Source organism: Crocodylus siamensis, chromosome 4 (genome assembly GCF_052110815.1).
Source record: "Crocodylus siamensis isolate JL-2025a chromosome 4, ASM5211081v1, whole genome shotgun sequence".
Lineage (NCBI taxonomy): Eukaryota > Metazoa > Chordata > Crocodylia > Crocodylidae > Crocodylus > Crocodylus siamensis.
The window spans coordinates 134,691,207-134,713,879 of NC_143398.1; the positions used below are offsets into that span (position 1 = coordinate 134,691,207).

Genomic DNA, 22,673 nt, shown 5'->3' on the forward strand with positions numbered 1-22,673 from the left:
CTAAGCAGCCCCTTGAAGGCTGGAATGCTGCCTGCAAGGGGAAACCTGCGCTTTTGCACATTTTTCTGGCACTTGCTTGCAACCCTTTGAAATATTCTTGAGCAGGATTATATTTAGAGACCTGGACACAGAAGTACCGCTTAAATATCAAGTAGATGAAATAAGATCTGGTTTAAGGGTATGCAACCAGATCCTTGCAAGAGAAAGGGTTTTTGTTTGTTTGTTTCTGCCCGGATTAGGCCAAAATACTCCTTTTTCAAATTGCTTTCAGCGTGGTGAGCCACTTGGAGAAGAAGGCCATATGAACATGACCCTGTCTTGAACAGGGCCAGACCCCCTCAAATGTACTGAAACTTCTAGAACATTCCACATTTGGGAGGAGTTGTAATGCTTATTCTGCAAGGATGGGTGATCTACAGTGAGAGGAAATGCACTCTTTCCCTCCCCACCCCCAAAATATCTGCATAATGGAAAAGTGCAGTGAGCAAAAGGCAGATAAGTATTTTGAACTGCTTTTTAAAATTCCCATGCAAATAGATAGCTTTCATTTCTACAGCCTTGCAGCCTGATTCGACAAATGGTCGAACAGCCCAGGTGAAGGGTCACAATGTGGCTACGCTGCTTTTGGTATCTGAGCTATCTTAGGTATTACTAGGAACATGAAGTTCTAGATATGTTTCTAGTGGTAAAATCTTGAAGGACAGTAACCAGAAACAGTCCAGTGTGGTTCTCTTAGTGTAGATAATACTTTGTTTACTAGTCCAATTTAAAAGTAAAATGTGTTTGCATTTTTTTGTTTCCAGTATGTTTCAGATACTGGGGTTTTTTAAAATTAGTTAAATAAGCTAACTTGCTTTTTTCAGTAATGTTTAGTTAAAATTCTAATGTCCATCCAAATGTAAGTTGACATTTGTGAATAAAAAATATGGTATGCATTTGTACAAGAAATTAATCATTTACAACCTTTAACATAATAGTAAAAATTAAAATAAGAGTATATAGGGTAAGGATGTAAATATAATTTTAAAATATTCATTTAACTTCCTCTAATCATATCAGTTAAATGATTAACGTATAATACAGGAGCTCAGATACAGCTGCCCTTTGACTGGAAGGAGCACCTGATTATTTAAAGTATTGATTGTTTGATTATTTAAATTAAGGTTTCCTGTTTGATTAAATTTTTGGTTTAAGTAGGTGATTTAAATTGATTTGCCCTGACTCAATCCCAAAAAGAGGGAATTGATTGCCAGTGGCAGGATATCTTCAGATTTGTGTTTCCTAAAAGCTGGTGCGTGTGCTTCATAGGGTGGGACCATCTTTTAACACTCATGTTACAGTAAGAGTTCTGCTAGTTATGGTGACATGCAACAAAATCAAAATGTAGGTAATTCACATGAAGTCACTTGTCAGCCATCTTGATTGCTTGTGTCATATTTGATTTGTCCTAAATTCAGAATCCAGTTGCCTATTCTATAAATAGACAATGTCAAATGGACAGCTTTTTTTTCTGTTTAATACTTTTTTCTTGTTGTTTATTTCTTTTAGCTCTTCAGTTACTCCTTGATTTTTGACATTTTTAAAAGCCTTTACATGATTATTCTGCAGGCTTTTTCCCCCAAGCAGGATTTTTTACCTTTGAGCAGTTTCCCAGATTGTTGCTTGTTCTTTGAATTTTTTCTTTTCAGAGGAATTTATGTGCTGTTGCTTAATATAAGTATTATTAGTTACGGCAAGTCAGGGAAAGCTGTTGGTACTAGGGGTTGCCAGGTTTCTGGACTGGAGAACCCCTTGGCTCTCCCCAACTGGGGAACCTTGCAACACTCTCACAGCACTCCATTTTCAGTGTTGAGACTGGTGCTGTCCCAATCCTGATACTAACCCCTGTCAGTCAGTTTATTGTCAGTATTAGGATAGGGACATGCTACATGTTTAATTTATGGCAGAAAACAAACCAGCCACAAAAATACTCCACAAAATATGTGGAACATCTGTGTAGCTGGCTTGCCACTTCATGATGCTATGAATCATTAGCCTGTGTAGCAGTGTTGTTATCTATGGCACAGTTAATATGTTAATTGCACCTTAAATGTAATGTGTTTCAGAGTCCTCTGAATCCTCTGCCTATTGTCATTTCAAGTAATTTACAGCCAGTAGAAGCAATTTACCTATTATTGCTTAGACTCTGCATGTAATATGTAGTGTTCAATCTGACTTTCTCTTAGTTGGAGTCTTCTGCTATGTAGTTGCTTTCTCTGCAATTTCAGATTGAACTTGAAGCAAAACTACTAGGTGAAAACCAGTAACTTCTGTTGCAAAGGTAGTTAGACTAGACAATCAATATAGTTTCATACCTTCTAGGGTCAGAAGGGACCTGAGCAGATCGAGTCCAACCCCCTGCCATGGCAGGAAAGAGTACGGGGGTCAAACGACCCCAGCAAGGTGTACATCTAGCCTCCTCTTAAAGACCCCCAGGGAAGGAGCCAGCACCACTTCTCTTGGAAGTTGGTTCCAGATCCTAGCCGCCCTGACTGTGAAGTAGCGCCTCCTGGTATCTAACCTAAACCTACCCTCTGCCAGGTTGTGACCGTTATTCCTGGTCACTCCTGATAGTGCATGGGGGAACAGGGACTTCCCCAGTGCCTGCTGGTCCCCTCTGACTAGGGGATTACAGCCATTATGATCTGTAATGGCTTTAATATTTGTGTACATCCTTCATTTAAATATCCCCCAGTAATAGAGTAGTATTCTAGAGAACCTTGAACTGATGTAAAAAAAAAAACAAACTTTCTCCTGTTTTTAGACTCTTGTGGCAAACAATTTTGGGAATCTGAGAGTGTCCTAGTGATGATGCAAAAGTTACCTGCTATTTTTCTTAGCATTGGGAAGATGGGAAATGAATTTACCCAACACTCTTCATTCTGAAATAATACCTGATCTGTGTTCAATCACATTACTTGTTAAAACAACTTGAGGAAATTCTTCAAATTTATGGTTTTTGTATCTGAGTAAAAGTTGTCTGACAAAAATTGCCTAACAGTTTTTAAAATATTAGGCAGTGTATGGGGACTGGATTTGTGGAAGACTAATAATATTTCTCTTGTACTTCAAGGTTAAACTTTCCAACCTGAATTTAGATGACCATGCGAAAAAGAAGCTTATTAAACTTGTAGGAGAGCGGTACAGCAAGGATACAGATATCCTTACCATTACAACAGACAGGTATGGTAACACGAGAAAAGCGTCTGTGGCTTTGGTCCTATTAGAAATTAGTGAAGATGTCTGCAGTAACATATCAATTTGTCTTACTCACCTAGTACTCCTTTCTGACCTAATGATGATGAAAGTAAGCTCTTCAGCTATTTTGTTTCTAAAGACATTCCTAATAATTGTCTAGAAGATGATGGCAAAGTATGGGTTTTTTTTAATTGCTATTTTATACATTTATTTAATGTATGTATTTATGGTTACATGCAGCGGAGTGTAAGGGAGTAGCTTATTTGCCAGAACAACCCACTGCATTTCAGAGGCTTATCCAAAAATGTGGTTCATTTGTAAACCAACATGTCCTAAAAATTAAGGATGTAATTCAGGAATAGGATACATGTTATTACTATGGGAGTGTCTCTTTGGCTACATAATGTTGTTTAAGTGCTTACTAGGTAATCTTTACAATTCTCTGACTGTAAATGTTATCCGCATTTTGTAGATACGGAAACTAAGAGTAACCATGACTGGTATGGAGTCTAATCAAGTTTTGTCATGAGCCTTTGTGTACCCAGTTAGAGCCGATCACCTCCTATTACAACTAAGCTTTATTAAATACAATTTATAATTACTTATTTTTGTAGGTTGTTCTGTTGTTACCTACTATTAAGTTGAAGTCCCCTTTCCCAGTCTGCAGTGATTTCTTTAGAAAAATTAAAAATCTTAGTTTTGAAAAGATGAAGGTACAGCTGTGGTTTTCTGGCCAACATTATAACCTCTTACTTACTAGTTCTTGTGCCCCAAGGCTTTGAACAAGGGTGATGTGTCATCTTGTGGGAGCTGGCTGCTAGGCCCCCAGGATCATAGTTGTGTCCGAGCAGGTCTGTCAACAGCCCCTTGCTCCCAAGGTGTGACTTACTCCCATGGCAGGGTGGGAATAGATGGCATGGTGGAATAGATACTAGCCTGGGACTCGACATCCTCCAGCGGGGACTAGGTATGTGTTTATCAGCGGGGATCTGGGTTTTCCATTTGTGGGAAAACATGGATTTTCTCATTTAAAGGAAAAAAACATAGGAAGTGGCTGGTTTTCCCTTGCAGGCTAGCAAAGTTCCAGCTCGCAAGGGGCTGCTTGCAGCCAGGGGGAGCACAGCGCAGGGGGTGCCACATGCATGTGTTTGCACACAAATGCATGTGGCAGGCAGACAGCAATGGAAAGCAGCTCCCTCCAGGTAACTTTATGGGGAGAGGGGGCACAAACAACCTGGTGATGTATGCCCCTGAGACTCCTGTGCTCACAGGGGGCTGCTGGGCTGCAGCCTGGCCAGACTAGCTTGCGGGGGAGGGAGGATGGAGGAGGACAGCTGCAGCTGGACCCACTTCCTGGTGAAATGAAAGGGGCAGGAGGAGCTCTAATTTTTCCATGATAAAAAAGAAATTAAATCAAGCATCAAAATACATTGGTATTTAGAATTTATTTTATTATAATGATTGAGATATGGGTAGGCTTCCAAATTGCTTTAAAATTGTAAATATATCAATAAAGCATTGTTTTCAACTGGCATGCATGCATACATACATATGTACAAACAAACACATGAATTTAAGGTACTTAGAGGTCACATTTCAGCCAAGTTGATTTTTCTACCCCATTTCCTGTATTTCCTTGTAGTAAGGATTTAACTATTATTTAAAAAATTATCCTTTCAACCTTCTCTAATTATATCAGTTAAAAGATTAATTGATAACCAGGGCTCCTATTTTTTTTTCTGTTTAACAATCCCAAATTCTCTGATAAAAATCCCCAAATCCGTGTTTTTCTGCGATTTTAAAATGAAATGTGTGTGTGTGTGTGGATGCCTGGGGTGGGGGCAGTTCCTGCCTTTCCTGCCTCACCCTGTCTGTGCTGGAGCAGACAGCACAGCCCAGCCTAGGGCTGGAAAGCATGTTGGGATGCTGGGGGACTGTGATTTAACGTAAACCAGCAATGGGTCTGGGGGACAAATTTCATAAACCAGTCTGACCCAAATCAGTTAAGTCTGATAGTACATTCAACTAGATTTATCTTAAACCAGTTTCAACCATTTTGAAAGTGGCATATGTGCACTGAGCTTCTATTCTGTTACAGGTTTAAATCAGTTTCTGATTATTTAAACTGGCTTCTGTGTAACTTCTGTCCCTGAACAAACAAGAGCCAGCCATAAAAAAAAAAAAAAAAAAAAAAGCATCATGCTGTGATGTATAAACAGGGGTTCAATAGGATGATCTAGCCCTTTTATGAAGACAGACAGCGCTGGGGTAGGAACCCAGCTGTGAGTGGTTACCTGTGAGTAAAAACCTAAGGGATAGAAAGAGCTTGAGCTGGGAAGGAACAGTTTGTGACCAGGGGGCAGCTTGGAATCCAGAAAAGCTTGCTTTTAAGAAGGGGCCAGAGCTACAGAGGTTTTTCCTGCCACCTGGAGAAAGGTTAAGGTTTTGCTTTAGTCATTTGTTTGGGGTAAGAACTGTTGTGTGTACTAAGAGGAATGGCTGAAGAGCTCCCAAGGAAGCCAGTCTGTGACAGCAGGAACCCCAAATCCATTTACAAAGGGGGTCATGTCAGAAATCTGAAATAATCTTTCAAAGCTACTCAACAGCAGTAAGGCCTTACCTGGAGTATTGTTTCCAGGTTGGGGCTCCAAAGGTCATGAAAGATATGGGTCGGCTTCAGAGACCCCAAAGAGGAGCGATAGAAGGGTCAGAGTTCTAGAATGAATGCTGCTTTGAGGAAAAATTAAAGAAAGTGGATCTGGTTAATCTAGGGAAAAAAGGCTGAAGGAAGATGCATCTTTCAGTATGTGTAAAAGGTTACTGCAGAGAGGAAAGGGAGTACATTTTGCTTCGTGTTCACTTGGGGATAGGAGTAACAGTAATGGTGTTTAAGCTGCAGCAAGAGAGATTGGTCGATGTTAGGGAAAGCTTTCCAGCTATAAAGAAAGTTAAGCATTGGAATGAGTTACATAGGGAAGCTGGAATCTCTTTCATTGGTTGCTTTTAGGTCAGACAGACTTCTGTCAGGATTGGTTTAGGTACAGTTGATCCTGCCTTTGGGCAAGGGGGTGATATGAATTATCCATCAAGACCCCTTCTAACCCTATTTGCTGTGATGGTAGGAAGGCAGTTAATGGTGAAGTATCAGATTTGAGTTAACACTGCAACAGGAACTTATGCAGCAGTAGCATGAACTTTTTAAAAATGGAGTTGCTCCGTTTTAAATCCTAACAGATATAAAGGATCAATGTTCGTCATCATCAATTTACTATGCTGACTACTGTAATCGTGGTTATATATGTCAGAAACTAGTGCATCAGGAAATTCAGATTGCAGCTCTATTTATCATTGATTTAGTACAACAGAAGTATCTCTTCCATCATGATGATGATGCATATCATTTCATAGATATAATTTGAGAGGGCTGTAAAGAAACTCCAAGTGTGGCCATGTTTTGAAACAAATTACTCATGTTGATAATGTTTTTGAGGTGGGGCTTTTAATGATACATCACAAAATTGGAATTTGTTACATGTTACTTTTATATATCTAGGTTGCCTTTGTCATGCTTAATTTTGCCTTCAATCCAATTCTCTTTGTGCTTACATCTTATTTTCTTAGGAAACAATTAAAGCTAAATGATACTTCACCAATTAGGGAGCACGTGAAACAAAGTTTAGTGTTCTTGGTAGAACTCCTCAGGTGGTAATAGAGGCTGATATTATTTCATGAGAGAGGTCTGGCCCACCTCCAATCTGGAGGCAGTATTTTTTTTTTTTTTTTTTCAATTATACTAAACTAAAAGCAACCTCTGCCCATGAATAGAAGCATTGAACTTTTCTTTGGGTTTGCATTTTAAAAGAAAAGAAGTATAATGTTACACAAATCTTACATTCCCTAAAGAAACATTCACCTTGTCAGTTCTAAGACTTGAATTGTGTTCAGTCATGCGAAGTGTTGGACAAAATGTGGCAAGTCTTTGTGGACAGACTTAGGGTTGATTAAGCAGTAGACCTTTAGTTTTCTGACAGTTGCTAGCAACCTGTGGTCAGGAACTCTTTCATTCTTGATGCTTTGGAAATTCTGGTTCTTTGAATGAAAATGGGTTCTCTCCGTTTTGGGCATCGTTACCAAAAGCCTCTGTAAGATGGGTCTCTTCAGGTAACTTTTTTTAAATCTACTCCCCCTTTCTGTTACTTGATCATGAATACTTAAATATTTGAGTCCATCCCTGGGTATTATTTCGACTAAATCCTAGCTCCTGTTTGTGTGTGCTGTAGAAGTAGCTGTTCCAATAAGGACTCATTTTAATGTGTTAGGAAATTGCTCTGGAAGCCATGTCCCGACCTGGTATTTCACCTTTTCATAAGTCTGTGAACGAGCTCTCGTACATTAGATTTTAGAGACCACTCCATTTAATGTTTCTCAGTATCGTTCACACAGTCTTCTTCTGATCCAGTAACTGGTAGTAGAAACTTGTTGGTAGTAGAATATTGAACAACTGCTTGGGTTAAGACTGACCCCTGGGTATGTACAAAACATGTCAGTAACTGTGTGCTGTAACTAACCTACTCCGGCCACTGTAATGATACAAGTAGAGCAAGACTTGTACCTATTTCATTCCGGGTTAAATTTAGTGGCACGCAGAGGTAAGTTGCAGTATAATAATTTATGTTGAGTAGAAACACTTTCCTTCCCCACCCTCCACCAAATTTCCTTTTAATCCCTTTAGAAGTGGTTAAAAGGATCTTAAGAGAGTGCAGTGCAGAAAACCATGTTATTGAATGCATGTGCAGCTGTTCGGCATTCTGATCTGTATTTTGTTCCTAAGATTTTAGATTGTGTTAAAAATATGCCTGTACTTCCTTTTACAAGTTTAGGGTTTTTTTTCAGTAATTTGGATCTAGCTAAGAAGAGAGGATAAGTAGGGAGTACTGCTTGATCTGCTTCTTCCCTTGCCTCATTTAGAATGGGAAGAGCATCATTGACTAATTCTTCTTTGTTGGGTTATAGGAGTTTTTTTGGAGTTTGCAGTGGGAGAGGAGTAGGTGCTGTGCTGACCCTCAAGGGACTGCCTCAATACAGGATGGCTCCCCTGCCATATATAGCTATCATATGCAGGTCAAAAGAGGAAAATAAGAACAGCTTATGACTAACACCCTACCTTCCAGACTGGAAAGGAGTTTGAAGATTGGTTTGAGGAATCGGTATGAATCAAAGGGGAAAATGGAGCACTGTGGAACACCTACTTTCTCAACTAGGGGATTGCAAGAGCCAGTTGTGTGATGAGATGATCTTCAGCGTCCCTGCTGTACGCTATTTGTGGAAGCAATACATTGTCTGTCTAAATCAGTGGTCTCCAAAGTGGGGTGCACATACCCCAGGGGGTACGCAAGACGATCCTTTGGGGTGCGGGAAGAAAATATTACAACTTCTATTTATATTTATTTTTTATTTAAAAAAATAAGAAAGAAATTAAGCTTTACTAATATTTAATATACGGATTGACACTGGCACCCTCACTCAGTCCATATGTCAGATGGTCACGTGTCACACATGGTACACGAGGTATCCTGAGGGAAGAGTGGGAGTTCCGCAATGTGGAGGGGTTGACAGCAGCGCCCTCAGTGGCGCCCCCAGTAAATATACATGTATTGGGGGTGCGTGCTCAAAAAATTTTTTACTGATAGGGGTGCGCAATCAAAAAAGTTTGCTCTAGATCACTGTTTCTGAGCCAGGGTGCTGTGACACTCTGGGGTGCCTTGAGATCCTTTCAAGGGTGCCATGGGGTGCCACACAGTGTTAGCATTGTTAGGTGTACAAACATGATTTTCAGAGATTTCAAATGGGAATCCATTGTGTCAAAAACATTCTACCCTGTTGTGTTCTTTCTGAGTTCTTTGCAACAGAAGAATTGCTCTATTGTTTTTTCTTCAACCATAAACAAGTGAAAACTAAGATCTGGCACTTTTTTCAAGGGGTGCCTTGAATCTAAAATGGTTGAGAACCACTACTCTGGACCTCAAGTAGCACTTGGTTATTGACGGCTCTGAGCTCCTTGTATTAGTTGTACCCCTATACCTGACCATTAGTCGAGGATTGTACATTTTACCTACCTTACAGAGTAGATTATGTATCCCATTTTGATTGAGTTTCCCTTCAACTTGGTATTATTTTGACCCAAGTTTGTTGAGATTTTTTTTTAAGTTAGAAGCTAATGTATGGTTTTTCTTTATATGTACTATTTTATTAAATGGGTTTTCTTCAGCCAGTTGAATAACATGCTATCTTCAGAACTGAAATTTCATGCAGTCCAGACTGACCTGTGACCATTGAAAGCAGAATGTCATTAAAGGTTGGGTCTGGCAGAGACTTTAAACAGACTTTAATGGTTACTGACAACTGCTTTATTGTTCGGGCTTCTTTAAGGCTCCATTTGGTTTTCCATTTATTCATTCACTCTTCATCTTGTGCTTAAAAAGCATAATAATGTGTCAATAACTTGTAATTAGACAATAACATGGCTGAGCAATAGATTGTGAACTGAAGCTGAATACAAAACCTCTGTACGGTATGGGGGTGCAGAATATACAAATTTTCTTAACTTTTTGCTGTTAGATTATAGATCCCAGAAGGTACCAGCTGTACTTCAAAGTATTTTATTTGCTTTTGAATTTCAGATGTCCACTAAGGAGACAAAACTATGATTATGGAATATACCTCCTCACGGTTTTGTACCATGAATCTTGGGTAAGCAGTTGAATTTATCTAACAAACTAAACACTACTTATTTCAGAAAAGAACTCTTCACCTATGATGATATTCTGTTAACTATAAAAATCCTGATGGGCATGATTGGTGCAGTTGGAATATTTAAATGCATAATCAATTATTCTATCCAAAATAAACCACAGAGTGCACTTCTCTAACTTTTTTTTGCTCGCTATAGTTTTTAATACTGCATGCACCAAATATTCTATCACAGAAGCTTAAAATCCTGATGCGTCCATCTAAAATTTGGAAGTAAACTCTATTCTACAGACCATAGTAATTAATAGTTAGTTTAAGACCCTATGATAAACATTCGGGTAACTTTTTTGATGCTTCTCTTCTCAATAGTTAGTAATTTATCACCTACATATGAAATTAGGGACTCTGGCAAGGTATACTTCCTTTTGACCAGAAACATCCCTAACGAATGCACGTGTTGTAATTTTAGACCGCATGCTATTAAGTATTAAATAGAGCCTGTGAATTTACGTATTTTATGGTAAACTTTTATTTTCACTGGTACATTACCAGCATGGGTATTTTTTCCTGTTTAACAGCATTACAAATCATGAACTCTGGTGACAGATCAGAGTTTCCAATAGTAAACAATAACAACAGAATCTAAACACTGTTCTTTTTATTAATTCCAGACAAACAACACATCTCCTTTGCTCTAGCATTACTTAGTGATGGAAGATTGGGCTATATGATAGTGCAGTGCAAGTGGTTGGTGTGTATTGAATACACGCAAGTCTCTTGCCCCTTTATTACCTTTCAACTTCCATGTTAATATTTGATGAACTCATCAATCAGTTGTAATTGTCTTTGATTTCCATGAAAAATTGATGCCGTGCTGTGACATCTGATTATTTTTTTTTTTTCCATGATCAGTGGTAATCCCTTTTAACAGATGATGAAAGGTAGTGTGGATGCATTTTGTTAACCATAAGCAAACAAGCTCTGGTCTATTTTAATATGTGTGAACTTTAAATATTGGGGGGATTAGCCTTCCCTATAGACAGTAACATTAAACTCACTACAGGAGTAATCTTGAGATTTGGTCACCTTGCCAACAGAGTAGTGCCATGTTTGTTTGCCTGAAAGTTCTTGGTAAAGGGTAATAAGATGATAAGGTTGGGCTTTCTACTTTGTTTCTTTTTTTTGAGGAAGTAAAGTTGTGTGTTCATTATTACTGCATCTGTCCACAAGCTTTGACATTAATCTTGAAGACCCTTTGCCCTATATCTTTTCATTGCTACAGAACCTCTCAAAAGGTCATGAGCAGCTACCTGTGGGCAGGCAGGCAGAGTGGGTGGAAAGCAGCCGGGAGCTGGAGCCAAAGCCTATACACTGGGGCAGGAGTTGCCTGGCTGAAGCTTCCCCTTGCCTGCCTGGAGCAGTGCAGCACAGGCAGGAGCAGGAGGAAGATCCACCACTGGAGGGGAGAAGAACAGAACAGCCTCCACCAGCCAAGGCCCTGACCAAAACGCACAGCTTCTGGTGGAGTTGTTCCTGGTGCAGCTGCAGCCAGCTGGGTACTGCTCTGCTCTGCTCCCCTAGTTTCCGCCAGCAGTGGCTTCTCCTGCCCCTGCCTCTGCTGTGCTGTTTTGGGTGGGCAGATGAGGGGGAAGCTTCCGTCACGCAGCTCCCATTGGAGGCGAGGGGAGCAGAGCAGCACTGAGACCAGCCCCATCAGAAGCTGTGCACGGTAATCGGGGCCCAGGCAGGTGGGAGCGTGGTGTGGGCTGCACTGGTGAGAGCAGGTGGGGCTCAGCCCCATGTGGAGTGCTGCAGGGGCAGCCACTGGCCAGATCCAGTCAGTTGGCAGGCTGGATTCAGCCCACGGGCCATAATTTGCCCACCTCTGATATGGAGGCTGGAAAACAGCTTATGGATTAACCTTTCTTTCAAGTGTTTTTGCTGTAAGGTTATATCTTCCTTTTCTATTAGGATTTCAGACCAAGACCTAGCATCTCTAACGTTGGACTCCAGCATTTATTTATATTGCACAGTTATATCCCCATTATACCAGGCACCATACAAACAGAACCTACCCAATGAGGTTGTGAGCTAGATGTACAAGCCAGTGACAACCATAATGGGAAGGAAAAAGGGAACATGCAGCTAAGGAATAGATTTCATAGACATTAGGGCTGGAAGGGACCTTAGAAGATCATGGAGTCCAGCCCCCTGCCCTGGGGCAGGAAGTCAGTAGGGATCGTAGGATCCCAGCAAGATAAACATCCAAATGTCTCTTGAAGGTGTTCAGAGTAGGTGCTTGAACCACCTCCGGTGACAGTGTATTCCAAACCTTGGGGGCTTGGACAGTAAAGAAGTTCTTCCTTATGTCCAGCCTGAAATTGTCATGGAGGAGTCTGTGTCCATTTGATCTTGTCATCCCTTGGGGTGTTATGGTGAACAGACATTCCCCAAGATCCTGGTGAGCACCCCAATAAACTTATAGGTGGTCACCAGATCACCCCTGAGCCTATGCTTTTCCAGGCTGAAGAGTCCCATAGCTCTCAGCCTCTCATCAGGTCTGTTTTCCTGACCTCTGATCATGTACATGGCTCTCCTTTGGACTCTCTCAAGCTTCCGCACATCCTTTTTGAATTGTGGAGCCCAAAACAACGCAGTACTCCAGCTGCAGCCTCACCAAGGCCGAGTACAATGGGAGAGTGATGTCTTGGGATTTGCTGGAGAAGCATCTAAGGATGCAAGCCTGCATTTTGCTTGCTTTACTAGCTGCAGGATCGCACTGAAGGCTCATGTTCATCTTGTAGTCTGTCATGACCCCCAAGCCCCTTTCACCCATAGTGCTAGCCAGCATAGCACTGCTGAGCCTATAAGCATGCTGCAGGTTTTTCTTCCCAAGGTGGAGTACCTTGCATTTTTCAGTGTTAAAGACCATCAGGTTTTTGTCCGCCTATTTTGTGAGCCTGTCAAGGTCAGCCTGGATCACCCTCCTGTCCTCAGGTGGGGACATTTTACCACAGAGTTTGGTGTTGTCGGCGACCTTGGCCAGTCTGCTTCTGATACCAGTGTCCACGTCGTTAATGAAGATGTTGAACAGTGTAGGCCCAAGGACAGAGCCTTCAGAGTCCCCACTGGTCACAGTGCACCATAACGATTGACTTCCATCAACCACAACCCTCTGGTCCAACCACGGAGCCAATTCCCCAGCCAGCGGATCGTGGTGAGGCCGAGGCTGCAGTTAACCAGTTTTGCTAGGAGGTGATCATGGGATACCGGATCGAAGGCTTTTTTTAAAGTCAAGATATACGACATGAGTTTCTTCTCCCTTGTCCAGGTGATATGTCACCTGGTCATAGAAGGAAATGAGATTGGTCAGGCACGATCTAACTGCAACAAACTTGTGCTAGCTATCCCTCAGGATGTTGCTGTTGGCCAGTCTGTTAAGAATGGCCTTTGAGAATCTATTTTAAGACCTTCCCCAGGATAGAGGTCAAGCTGATGGGCCTGTAGTTTGCTGGATCCACTTTCTTCCCTTCCTTGAAGATAGGCACCACATTGGCCTTCTTCCAATCTTAAGGCACTTCACCAGAGCACCAGGAGTTCTCGAAGATCCATGCCAAGGGCTGAGCTATGATACCAGCCAGCTCCTTGAGTACCCTGGGGTGTAAACTATCAAAGCTGGCTGACTTGAAAATATCCAGCTTCTCAAGATGTTCCTTCACAAGGTCAGCATTGATAGAGGGTAAGGAGTCTTTCTCACCTGGGCCTCCCTGTCCTGTAATGGGCAGGGGCATCCCATGGGACTGGTGAAAGACCAATGCAAAGTACCTATTTAGCAGGTTGGCTTTTTCCTGGGCGTCAGTTGTCAGTTGTCCCATCTGGTTCAGCAGGGGTCCAATGTTGCCCTTGCTTTTCCTCCAGCTCCCCACATATCTAAAAAAGGACTGTTTATTGTCCTTGATCCTTGTAACTAGTTGGAGTTCTGTCGCAGCCTTGGCTTTCTTCGTTCGGTCCCTGCAGGTCCGGACCAGTGTAGAATATTCCTCCTTGGTGGTGGATCCAGTCCTCCATCCTTTGTAGGTCTGTCTTTTTAGATGCAGGAGGTCCGCTAATTTCCTGGAGAGCCAAGGGGGCTGTTGTGCCCTTTGGCTCCCTTTCCTCCGAGATGGAATAGACTTTGCTTCTGCATCCAGGTTTGCTCCGCTGAGGATCAGCCATGATCCTGAGCTCCCCTTCCCTTTGGGTTGTGGTCCCTTAGGGCCTCACTGACAAGCCTCCTGAGCTTGTCGAAGTCAGCTTTCCTGAAAGCAAGAACTTCAGTATTGCTGACTGACTTGCCAGCTTTACGGTGAATAGTGAAGGTGATCAGCTCGTGGTCACTGTCACCCAGCTTCCCCTCAATCATTAGGTCGCTGATTAGATTGTCCCCCATTGCCAGAACCAGGTTGAGCAGCGCCTTACTCGACCTTACAATGGCCCATAGACATCTTGCGTCAGATAGAGCTCATTAATGCACGAGAGAGAGCTTTGCAACCACTCAGATTTTGGCTGAGTGCTTTTCCCGTGAGATGTCTGGGTAGTTGAAGTCTCCCATGGCAACCATGCACCAAGAGTGTGCAACCTCTGCCAATTCCCTGGTGAACTCCTGGCCAAGCTCTTGATCCTGGGTCGGAGGTCTGTAGTAGACTCCCACCATCATGTCCTCTGTGCTGCGTTTCCCACGGATTTTAACCCAGAGGGTCTCCAGTCATCCACCCTGGGTGCCAATGTTGGCTTGCAGGGGCGCGTAGCTTTCCTTGACTTAGAGAGCTACACCCCCCCCCCTCCCCGCCCCCGTTGTCCACTTGATCTCTCCTGTACAGGGTATAGCCATCTATACCTGTGGCCCAGTCATGGGTGCAGTCCTACCAGGTCTCCATTTTCCTTATGACTTCGTAGTTGTTTGTGTTAAGCAGGAAAACAAGTTCCTCCTGTTTTTTCCCCAAGCCCCTGGCACTTGTGTACAGGCATGCAAGTGTCCATTTGGGCGCCTTGCCTTGCCTACAGCTCACTCAAGGGAGCCCATCCCTGCCCCAGCCCTGAAGTGCCTTGGCCTGCTGACTTTTCAAGGCTTGCTCAGAGGGTCAGCAGTGGCCGTGATCCCCCCCATCCACCCGTGGGCTTACCTGAAAGCCCAGTGGAGTAGGTCAGCCAGTCTGGCTCAGAAGAACTTCCTCCCCAGCGGAGAGGAAGCTAGAAAACAGGAAATTAGGTTTCCAATAGAATTTGACACTGTCATATATGTGAATATCAGGTTCTTCTTTGCTCTCTGTAACATTTAAAATAGAAGAATTCAGGGAGTGATCAGATGTGAGAGGAAAGACGGAAGAACTCAGACAGTCATTTGTGTTAGTCCTCCATAACATGGAGTATAGGTTGTCTTGACCAGTGGGGGAGCAACCTTATTGGCAGGCATGCCACAAATTAGCCCTGCACCCTCCCTGAGTAACACACTGCTTCTCTTTCTCTTCTCATTCTGTTGTTCTGCTTTTTGCTTCCTACTCTGTTTTCACTGCCCAATCTCCTACTCTGCTTTTCTACTTCCTGCCCTGTGCTTCCTGCCTGATCTGCTGCTCTGCTTCTTATCCCCTCCCTATAGTTTCCCGGGTCTATCACATGCCACACACCCAAACTGCCCATACTACCTCTGGCACATGTGCCACAGGTTGGCCACCCCAGTCTTGACGGAGACTGAGGAAGAAGGTGTCCTAGGAAAAAAGTCTCAGGTCTTGATACTTGGCCTTGTTAAGTCAGGGGAAAATTTGTATGTTTTCTCTGCATCTGGAATTCATTCCCACATTGGGTGCTGCTAGCTTATCCAGTCATTAAGAAATTTAGTCACAGAAGCACAAATTGTCTTTGTATTGTTTCAGAATACCCCAGTGTCAGTTAACTTGTAGTTTCATAGTTTGTAGGGTCGGAAGGGACCTGAGCAGATCATCAAGTCCAACCCCCCGCCTTGGCAGGAAAAAGTACTGCGGTCAAATGACCCCAGCAAACTGTTCGTCTAGCCTCATCTTAGGCCCCCAGGGTAGGAGCCAGCACCACTTTGCTTGGTTAGTTAGAAGTTAGTTCCAGGTCCTAGCCACCCTGACAGCGAAGTAGCCCTCCTGATGTCTAGTCTGAATCTACCCTCTGCCAGCTTGTGACCATTATTTCTAGTCACTCCTGGTAGTGCTCGGGGGAACAGGGACTCCCCCCAATGCCTGCTGGTCCCCTCTGACTAGTTTTTAACAGGCCACTAGATCCCCCCTGAGCCTTCTCTTATGGATGCTGAACAGGTTCAGGTTCTGTAGCCTCTCCTCGTAGGGCCTGCCCTGCTGTCCCCTGATCATGTGGGTGGCCCTCCTCCGGACCCTCTCCACGTTGTCCGCATCCCTCTTGAAGTGCGGCGCCCAGAACTGGACACAGTACTCCAGCTGCAGCCTGACCAGTGTCACATAGAGGGGGAGGATCACCTCCTTGGACCTGCTTGAGACGCATCTGTGGATGCATGACAAGGTGTGGTTGGCCTTCCTGACTGCATCCCCACACTGCATGCCCATGTTCATCTTGGCATCAATGATGACTCCAAGATCCTTTTCTGCCTCTGTACTTGACGACTAGGGAGTTCCCCAGCCTGTAGGTATGCTGTTGGTTGTTCCTCCCCAGGTGTAGCACCTTGCACTTGTCAGTGTTGAATCCCATCCTGTTCTCATCCACCCACCCCTGTAACTTGTCTAGGTCCAGTTGTAACCTATTCCTCCCTTCTGGCATGCCCACATCCCCCCACATCTTGGTCTCATCAGCAAATTTGAACAGGGTGCTTTTTACCCCCTTGTCCAAGTCACTGAAGAAGATGTTGAACAGTGCGGGCCCGAGGACTGAGCCCTGCAGAACCCCACTGCCCACATCCCTTCAGGTTGAAAATGACCCATCCACCACCACTCTCTGGGTGCAGCCCTCCAGCCAGTTGGCGACCCATTTCACTGTGTAGGTGTCAACATGACAGTCCCCCAGTTTTTTAATGAGAATGGGGTGAGAGACCGTGTCAGAGGCCTTCCTAAAGTCCATAAAGACTACGTCCACTGCTACCCCTGCATCTAAGGATTTGGTGACCTGGTCATAGAAAGCCACCAGCTTGGTCTGACAGGACCTGCCTCTAATGAACCTGTGTTGGTTGACCCTAAGCATAATCTCCCCTGCTGGCCCCTTGTGGATATGTGCCAGGATAATTCTCTCAAAAAGCTTACCTAGGATAGAGGTAAGACTAACTGGCCTATAGTTTCCCGGGTCCTCCTTCCTCCCTTTTTTGAAGATGGGAACCACGTTGGCCCTCTTCCAGTCCTCTGGCAGCACACCAGAGCACCACAAGTTCTCGTAAAGCTGTGCCAGTGGTCCCGCAGTGACCTCAGCTAATTCCCTCAGCACTCTGGGGTGGAGATCATCCGGACCATATGATTTAAATATGTCCAGTCCCTCCAGAAGTTCCCTGACTAGATCCTCACTGACTCTTGGCCTAGGTGCGCCTCCCCTGGGGCCCGGTGCGGGGACTGATCCAGTCCCTGCTCAGGAAAATGGAGGCAAAGAAGTTGTTAAATAAGTTAGCTTTGTCATCAGGTGTGACGACCAGATTTCCTAGCGTGTCTTGTAGGGGCCTCACATTACCCGGTATCTTTTTGCCCCCTATGCATTTAAAAAAGGACTTCGTGTTGTCCTTGATCTGGGTAGCTGGTCCCAGTTCCATCTCTGCCTTGAACTTCCTGACCGCCCCCCTGCAGCCACAAGCAACTGCAGTATAGTCCTCCCTGGTGATGGCCCCTCCCTTCCATTGGGTGTATGCCTCCCTTTTAGCTAGGAGACATTCCTGGATGCTTTTGGTGAGCCATGGGGTGAGCGTATGTTTGTTTGCAAAGTGGTATTGCTTCCCCTCCTTGGGTTATGGTTCTTAATCTGTTTTGTTTAAATGGAGGGAGAGAAAACAATAACTCTTCATCCATTCTTCTGATTCTAGACTCCACAGGTCATTTATCACAGGCAAAGTGAAAATGTATGGGAATCTGTTTAATGGGCTGACACTAAATTTAGTTATTTTGCAAAGCACCATGGTGACAGGGACAAAAGTGGGTAGTGAAAACAATCATTTCCACTACCCCTATACAGGCCATTTTTATAGAATGGTTAACCTGTTAGCCTTTCTTATGCATCTTTATTGAGATTGTAGGCAAATTCAAGTTCTACCATGAATAGCTATGTCCAGGATTGCAGTGATTGGGGTGCAACTAAAATAAGCTAACCTACGGTGGCTAATGGGTTGTGTAGATCCAGGGGTGTGGGTGGTAGCAGCCCAGTCACAACCCACTTTGACATTGTGCTGCATGCACAGTCAGCTCCTGGAGTTCTCTGGTATGTCAGTAGAACTCTTTGGGAGCTCTGCATGTACTGGGAGCTCTAAGAGCTCACCACTGATGCAAAGCTGCCTGGAATCCCTGCTTTTAAGCAACCTCTGAAGGCTACACACTTAATTTGGCTAACAATCTCAGTAAAGATGTATAAGAAAGCAGATGCTTGGTTAAACTTTCTGATTCTGTCTGGTTTGCTATCATGACTTACTGGGGTTTTTTAGGTGTGTGGGGGTTTTTTTAGCAAATTTTAATGGATGCATAAGGAATAAAAACATGAAGTGCTGACAGACTTGGAAAAATGCACTTTACCAGAAGCAGCAGCATGTTACTTTGACCTGCTTCTGTATAGATTGGCTACTTCAGCACAGCTTTTTGGTGCTTTTAGCTTTTTAGCTTTTAGCTAAAGCTGATTCAACCAGCTCTTAGATTAAAATGCCAAAAAAGCCCCTGATATGTGCAGATGTTGGGAAAGCTGTACAGTGCCTGATCTGTGCAGATGTTGGGAAAGCTGTGTGCGGCTCACCCAGTGCCTCTCCTGGGAAGGCACTGGGCTTGGTGAGGGAGTGTGCTGAGTTTAAAGTGAAGCAAGGGGGTGGGTTTCCACGTTTGTAAGCCCTGGAATCTTAGCTGCCTTCTTGTACCCAGATTAGAACTGCACTTTGAATACGAGCACTTGACAGATGTTAGGTTTTTTGTTTTGTTTTTTCTCCCAGATAAGCCAAGAAATGGAAACTTAAAGTTGTATTTAAAAACTAAATAAATAAATACTGAGCATTTCAAATCTCATGTTTTAAAGTCCCTTAAGTAATATTGACTGTGCTTCTAGTGTTACCACAGAATAAATCAATTACGAGAGTACTGCTAAAGAGAGCACCATGTTCATTCCCTCACTGACAACAGAAAATTCTGAGGTGATCTTAACTAGCCAGATTTGATATACTGCATCCTATAGTGTTTATAGTATGTGAACTTAACTTTGCTTCACTTCCTTCTATTTGATTATGTGTTTAGGACTGGTGAATAAACTGATAGAGCAAGTCTAGACAACATACTATCTTTTGGGAATTATTTTTTGCCTCTGACTCCCTTTATAACAAATGATGAACTGACACCAAAAGAAAAGGGACAGATACTTGATGAGCATCTCACTTCGACTTATTGTTATGTGTATGTTTGCTGTTATTGCATATTAGTGCAATAGCTCTAAAAATATATTTAAAAAATCTTTAACCATATTGTATAAAAAGAATGATAGTATGCTGCCATCAAGTGGTTGAGAGGCATAAACTGATCTCTCTTCTGATTTACCTAGGAATATAGAATAGTCACTGGATGAGGGGTAAACTTCTATCATAGGCTTAGAAACAGAGTGAACCAAATAAGACTATCAAGTCAATTTCCAATATGGAAGGAGGTTTACAGTGGTTATTATATAGGCTTCTTTGTCTTTTCCCAATCACAAATATTAGGAACGATAAAATTAACAAACTGGCTGGAGACATTTAATCGGGTTGGCTGAGACTGAAAGAGTTTACCAATTTTTTTTTTCTTTTGGATTCAGTTTCATATGAATTTTCAATAGGGACAAGTCATATATACTGAAAGGAATAATTTAAGTTTTATACTTGAAATGTAAATTAACTGTCACCATGGGGGAAAAAAAAGCTTCTTGTAATGGACTGTTCAGTGAAAACATCTGGTCTGTATACAATATGCTGAAAAACATTTGCATATGAATCCATGCTGACTGTTCCTGATCACCTTGTTCTCATCTAGATGCTTCACAAAGGATTTTCTGAGGACCTACTCCATGGTCTTGCTCGGTATAGAAGTCATGCGGGCTGGTCTGTAATTCTCATCCTCCTCCTTTCCTTTCTTAAAGATGGGCAATATATTTATTTTCTCTTTTCCAATCATCTAAGACCTCATCTGACCACCATGAGTTCTCAAAGAGGCTTGTCAGTGACTTGAAATCACCACAGTCAATTCCTTCAATACCTTCCAGTGTATCCCATCCAGCCTGGCTGACTTGGAAGCATCTAGCTTCTCTAAGTAATCCCCAATATATTCTTCTGCTCTCTAGACTGTTTGTCATCTTTCTTATCTTTGCTGCCAACTGCACTTGTGATCTAGTAGGTGTCCCTGTTTGTGAAAACTGAAGTAAAGACATTGAATACTTCAGCCTTCTCTGTAACTAGATTGTGTTTTGCATTCTGTAAAGGACCTGTGGCTTTTTTGATGTTCCATTTAATAGTTCCTCCCTACAGATAGATAGCCAGCTACATATCCGATTATATAATCTATCAATATGAGTGGCAAGCAGTGAAACATATGCATACGTGTCTGCCTGTCTGTCATGTGTATGTATATGTGTGTGTCTCTATCTAGATATATAGATCTAGATGGATAGATTTATATAGAGAGAAATATCTATATCTCTCTCTCTATGTAAATCTATATATAAAAATATGATATAGATAGATACACACACATACAACATCTAGCTCTCTCCGTATGGGGGAAGATACTGACCCATGACATAGCTACATTGTCAGTTTCAAACTGGAAACTGACCACTGATCATTTAAACACTGGAAAATGAAGCCAGGTTCTCTCTGCAGAAGAGCTGTGGCTGGTCTTTCCGAACAAACAAACCTTTTATATTCATTCCCGGTTACATCTGAAATTATGCCTTGACCTTCCTAAATTCCTTTTTGAGTTTCAATTCACTGAAGAGATTGCTGTCTAGTCAGGCTGATCTCCTGTTAAACTTATTATTATTTTGCCTTGGGCTAGCTTGCTCCTGTGCCTTTGAGAAGGCTTTCTTAAAGTACAGCCAACTACCCTGGACTACTCTTTCCTTCACACTTGCCTCCTGGCATCCTACCCACCAGTTCCCTGTGTTTATTAAAGTCTGCTTTTTCTGAAGCCCTGTGCTCTAATTCTGTTGCTGTTCTTCATTCCTTGCCTAAGGATCTTGAACTCTAATCCTTTTATTAGCACTGTCACCCAACTTACCTTCCACCTTTGCATTCTCAAGCAATTCTTCCCTTTTTGTGAACATTAAGAAGAGCTTCCCCCATAGTTGGCCTCTTAAAGATCTTAAAGTGTATTAATTTTTTTTTCTGGGAGGTGGATCTCTGTGTTCAAACTGAGGGATAGTAGTGATAGTACTGCTCTGTGCTTCTTCATAATGATTGCCCGAAGGCCCATATTCACCAAGCTTCCACATATAAGCCCACATGTAAGCTCAACTCTGAAAGTTCTGCTTAGGTTCTCAGTATGAGGTCAGCCCAACTGCTGTTTGCCTTCTTGACCGTCCTCTTCTGCAGTGTGCTTGAGACGTTTCTAGATGTATGGATCCAAAACAGGAGACCATTGGTCATAATCCCACAGATTCTGACTTCCTGCCTTTCTGCCCCTTTCCCCCCCGCCCCCCCGCTTGTTTCTGTCTTTAAGCAGAGAAACATGGGAGGAGGGACTAGCAGTCCACAGGCTGACTTCTAGAGGGGTTCCATAGGGGTACCCAAAATACGTACCTTCTAGTGCCAAGAAATAAGCATAATGTGTGCTCAGCTTTGGCATAGCACAGCATATGACAAGGTGTGATATGAAGGAAAAGGATGACCCTGATCATGAGGCCTGCTATAGAAGCATAAACTGTAAGTGAGCTATAAGACCATCTTTCTCAGGCACTTCATATTTTGTTCTGTGACCAAGGTCCTGATTATTTCTTCACCTGTTTGTGCCACTTAAATTTCCTCCTTCTTTTCCATGCTTTGCTTGCATTATTCCTGCAGTAGTGCAGTCTCTTACTGTATTTCCTCTTCTGAATATTTATTCCAACTTCCATGGTGCTTCATGCCTTATGTCCTGGCTATATTTCTGAGGTAGAAATAGCTGCTGTTCAGGACCAGGACGTAACAGTCCTGGCCACCTGTTCATTCCAGCTGTTCTTCAGAGGCAAAAAAGAATGTTGGAAAGAAGTCTTGACTACTTGTTTATAGTCCCCCACAGCAATTACTAGCAGCCAGGAAGTGGGGTGGGGAGGAGGTGGTGTGGATAGAGAGAGATGAAATGGAAACCATGCTCATTGCCTGCCTCCCTGCTTATAAGAGATATTTCAGTTGGTATGGAAAGCTGTGTTAGTCTGGGTAAAGAGACGAACACTTCAGTATCCCTATCACAAATATCATATACCTCTAGTTGTAAACTTTAATCAAAGTAAGATTTCAGTGCTAAATGTCTGGCTTCCTTCTTGAAGAC

The 22,673-nt window shown here is 42.8% G+C and overlaps 1 protein-coding gene across 3 annotated transcripts in view; it reads left to right on the plus strand.

Annotated features, from left to right (window-relative positions):
- The window catches only part of MRPS35 (mitochondrial ribosomal protein S35), a 66,563-nt gene that overhangs the window by 21,265 nt on the left and 22,625 nt on the right, over positions 1 to 22,673 (plus strand). For all 3 annotated transcript variants that reach the window (XR_016441915.1, XM_090043849.1, XM_090043850.1), the window contains exons 6-7: positions 3,113 to 3,222; positions 9,918 to 9,987. Coding sequence is in view for 2 of the 3 variants with exons in the window: in XM_090043849.1 (XP_089899975.1) it covers positions 3,113 to 3,222; positions 9,918 to 9,987 (180 nt within the window). In the remaining variant the exon portion in view is untranslated. The remainder of the gene's footprint in view (positions 1 to 3,112; positions 3,223 to 9,917; positions 9,988 to 22,673) is intronic.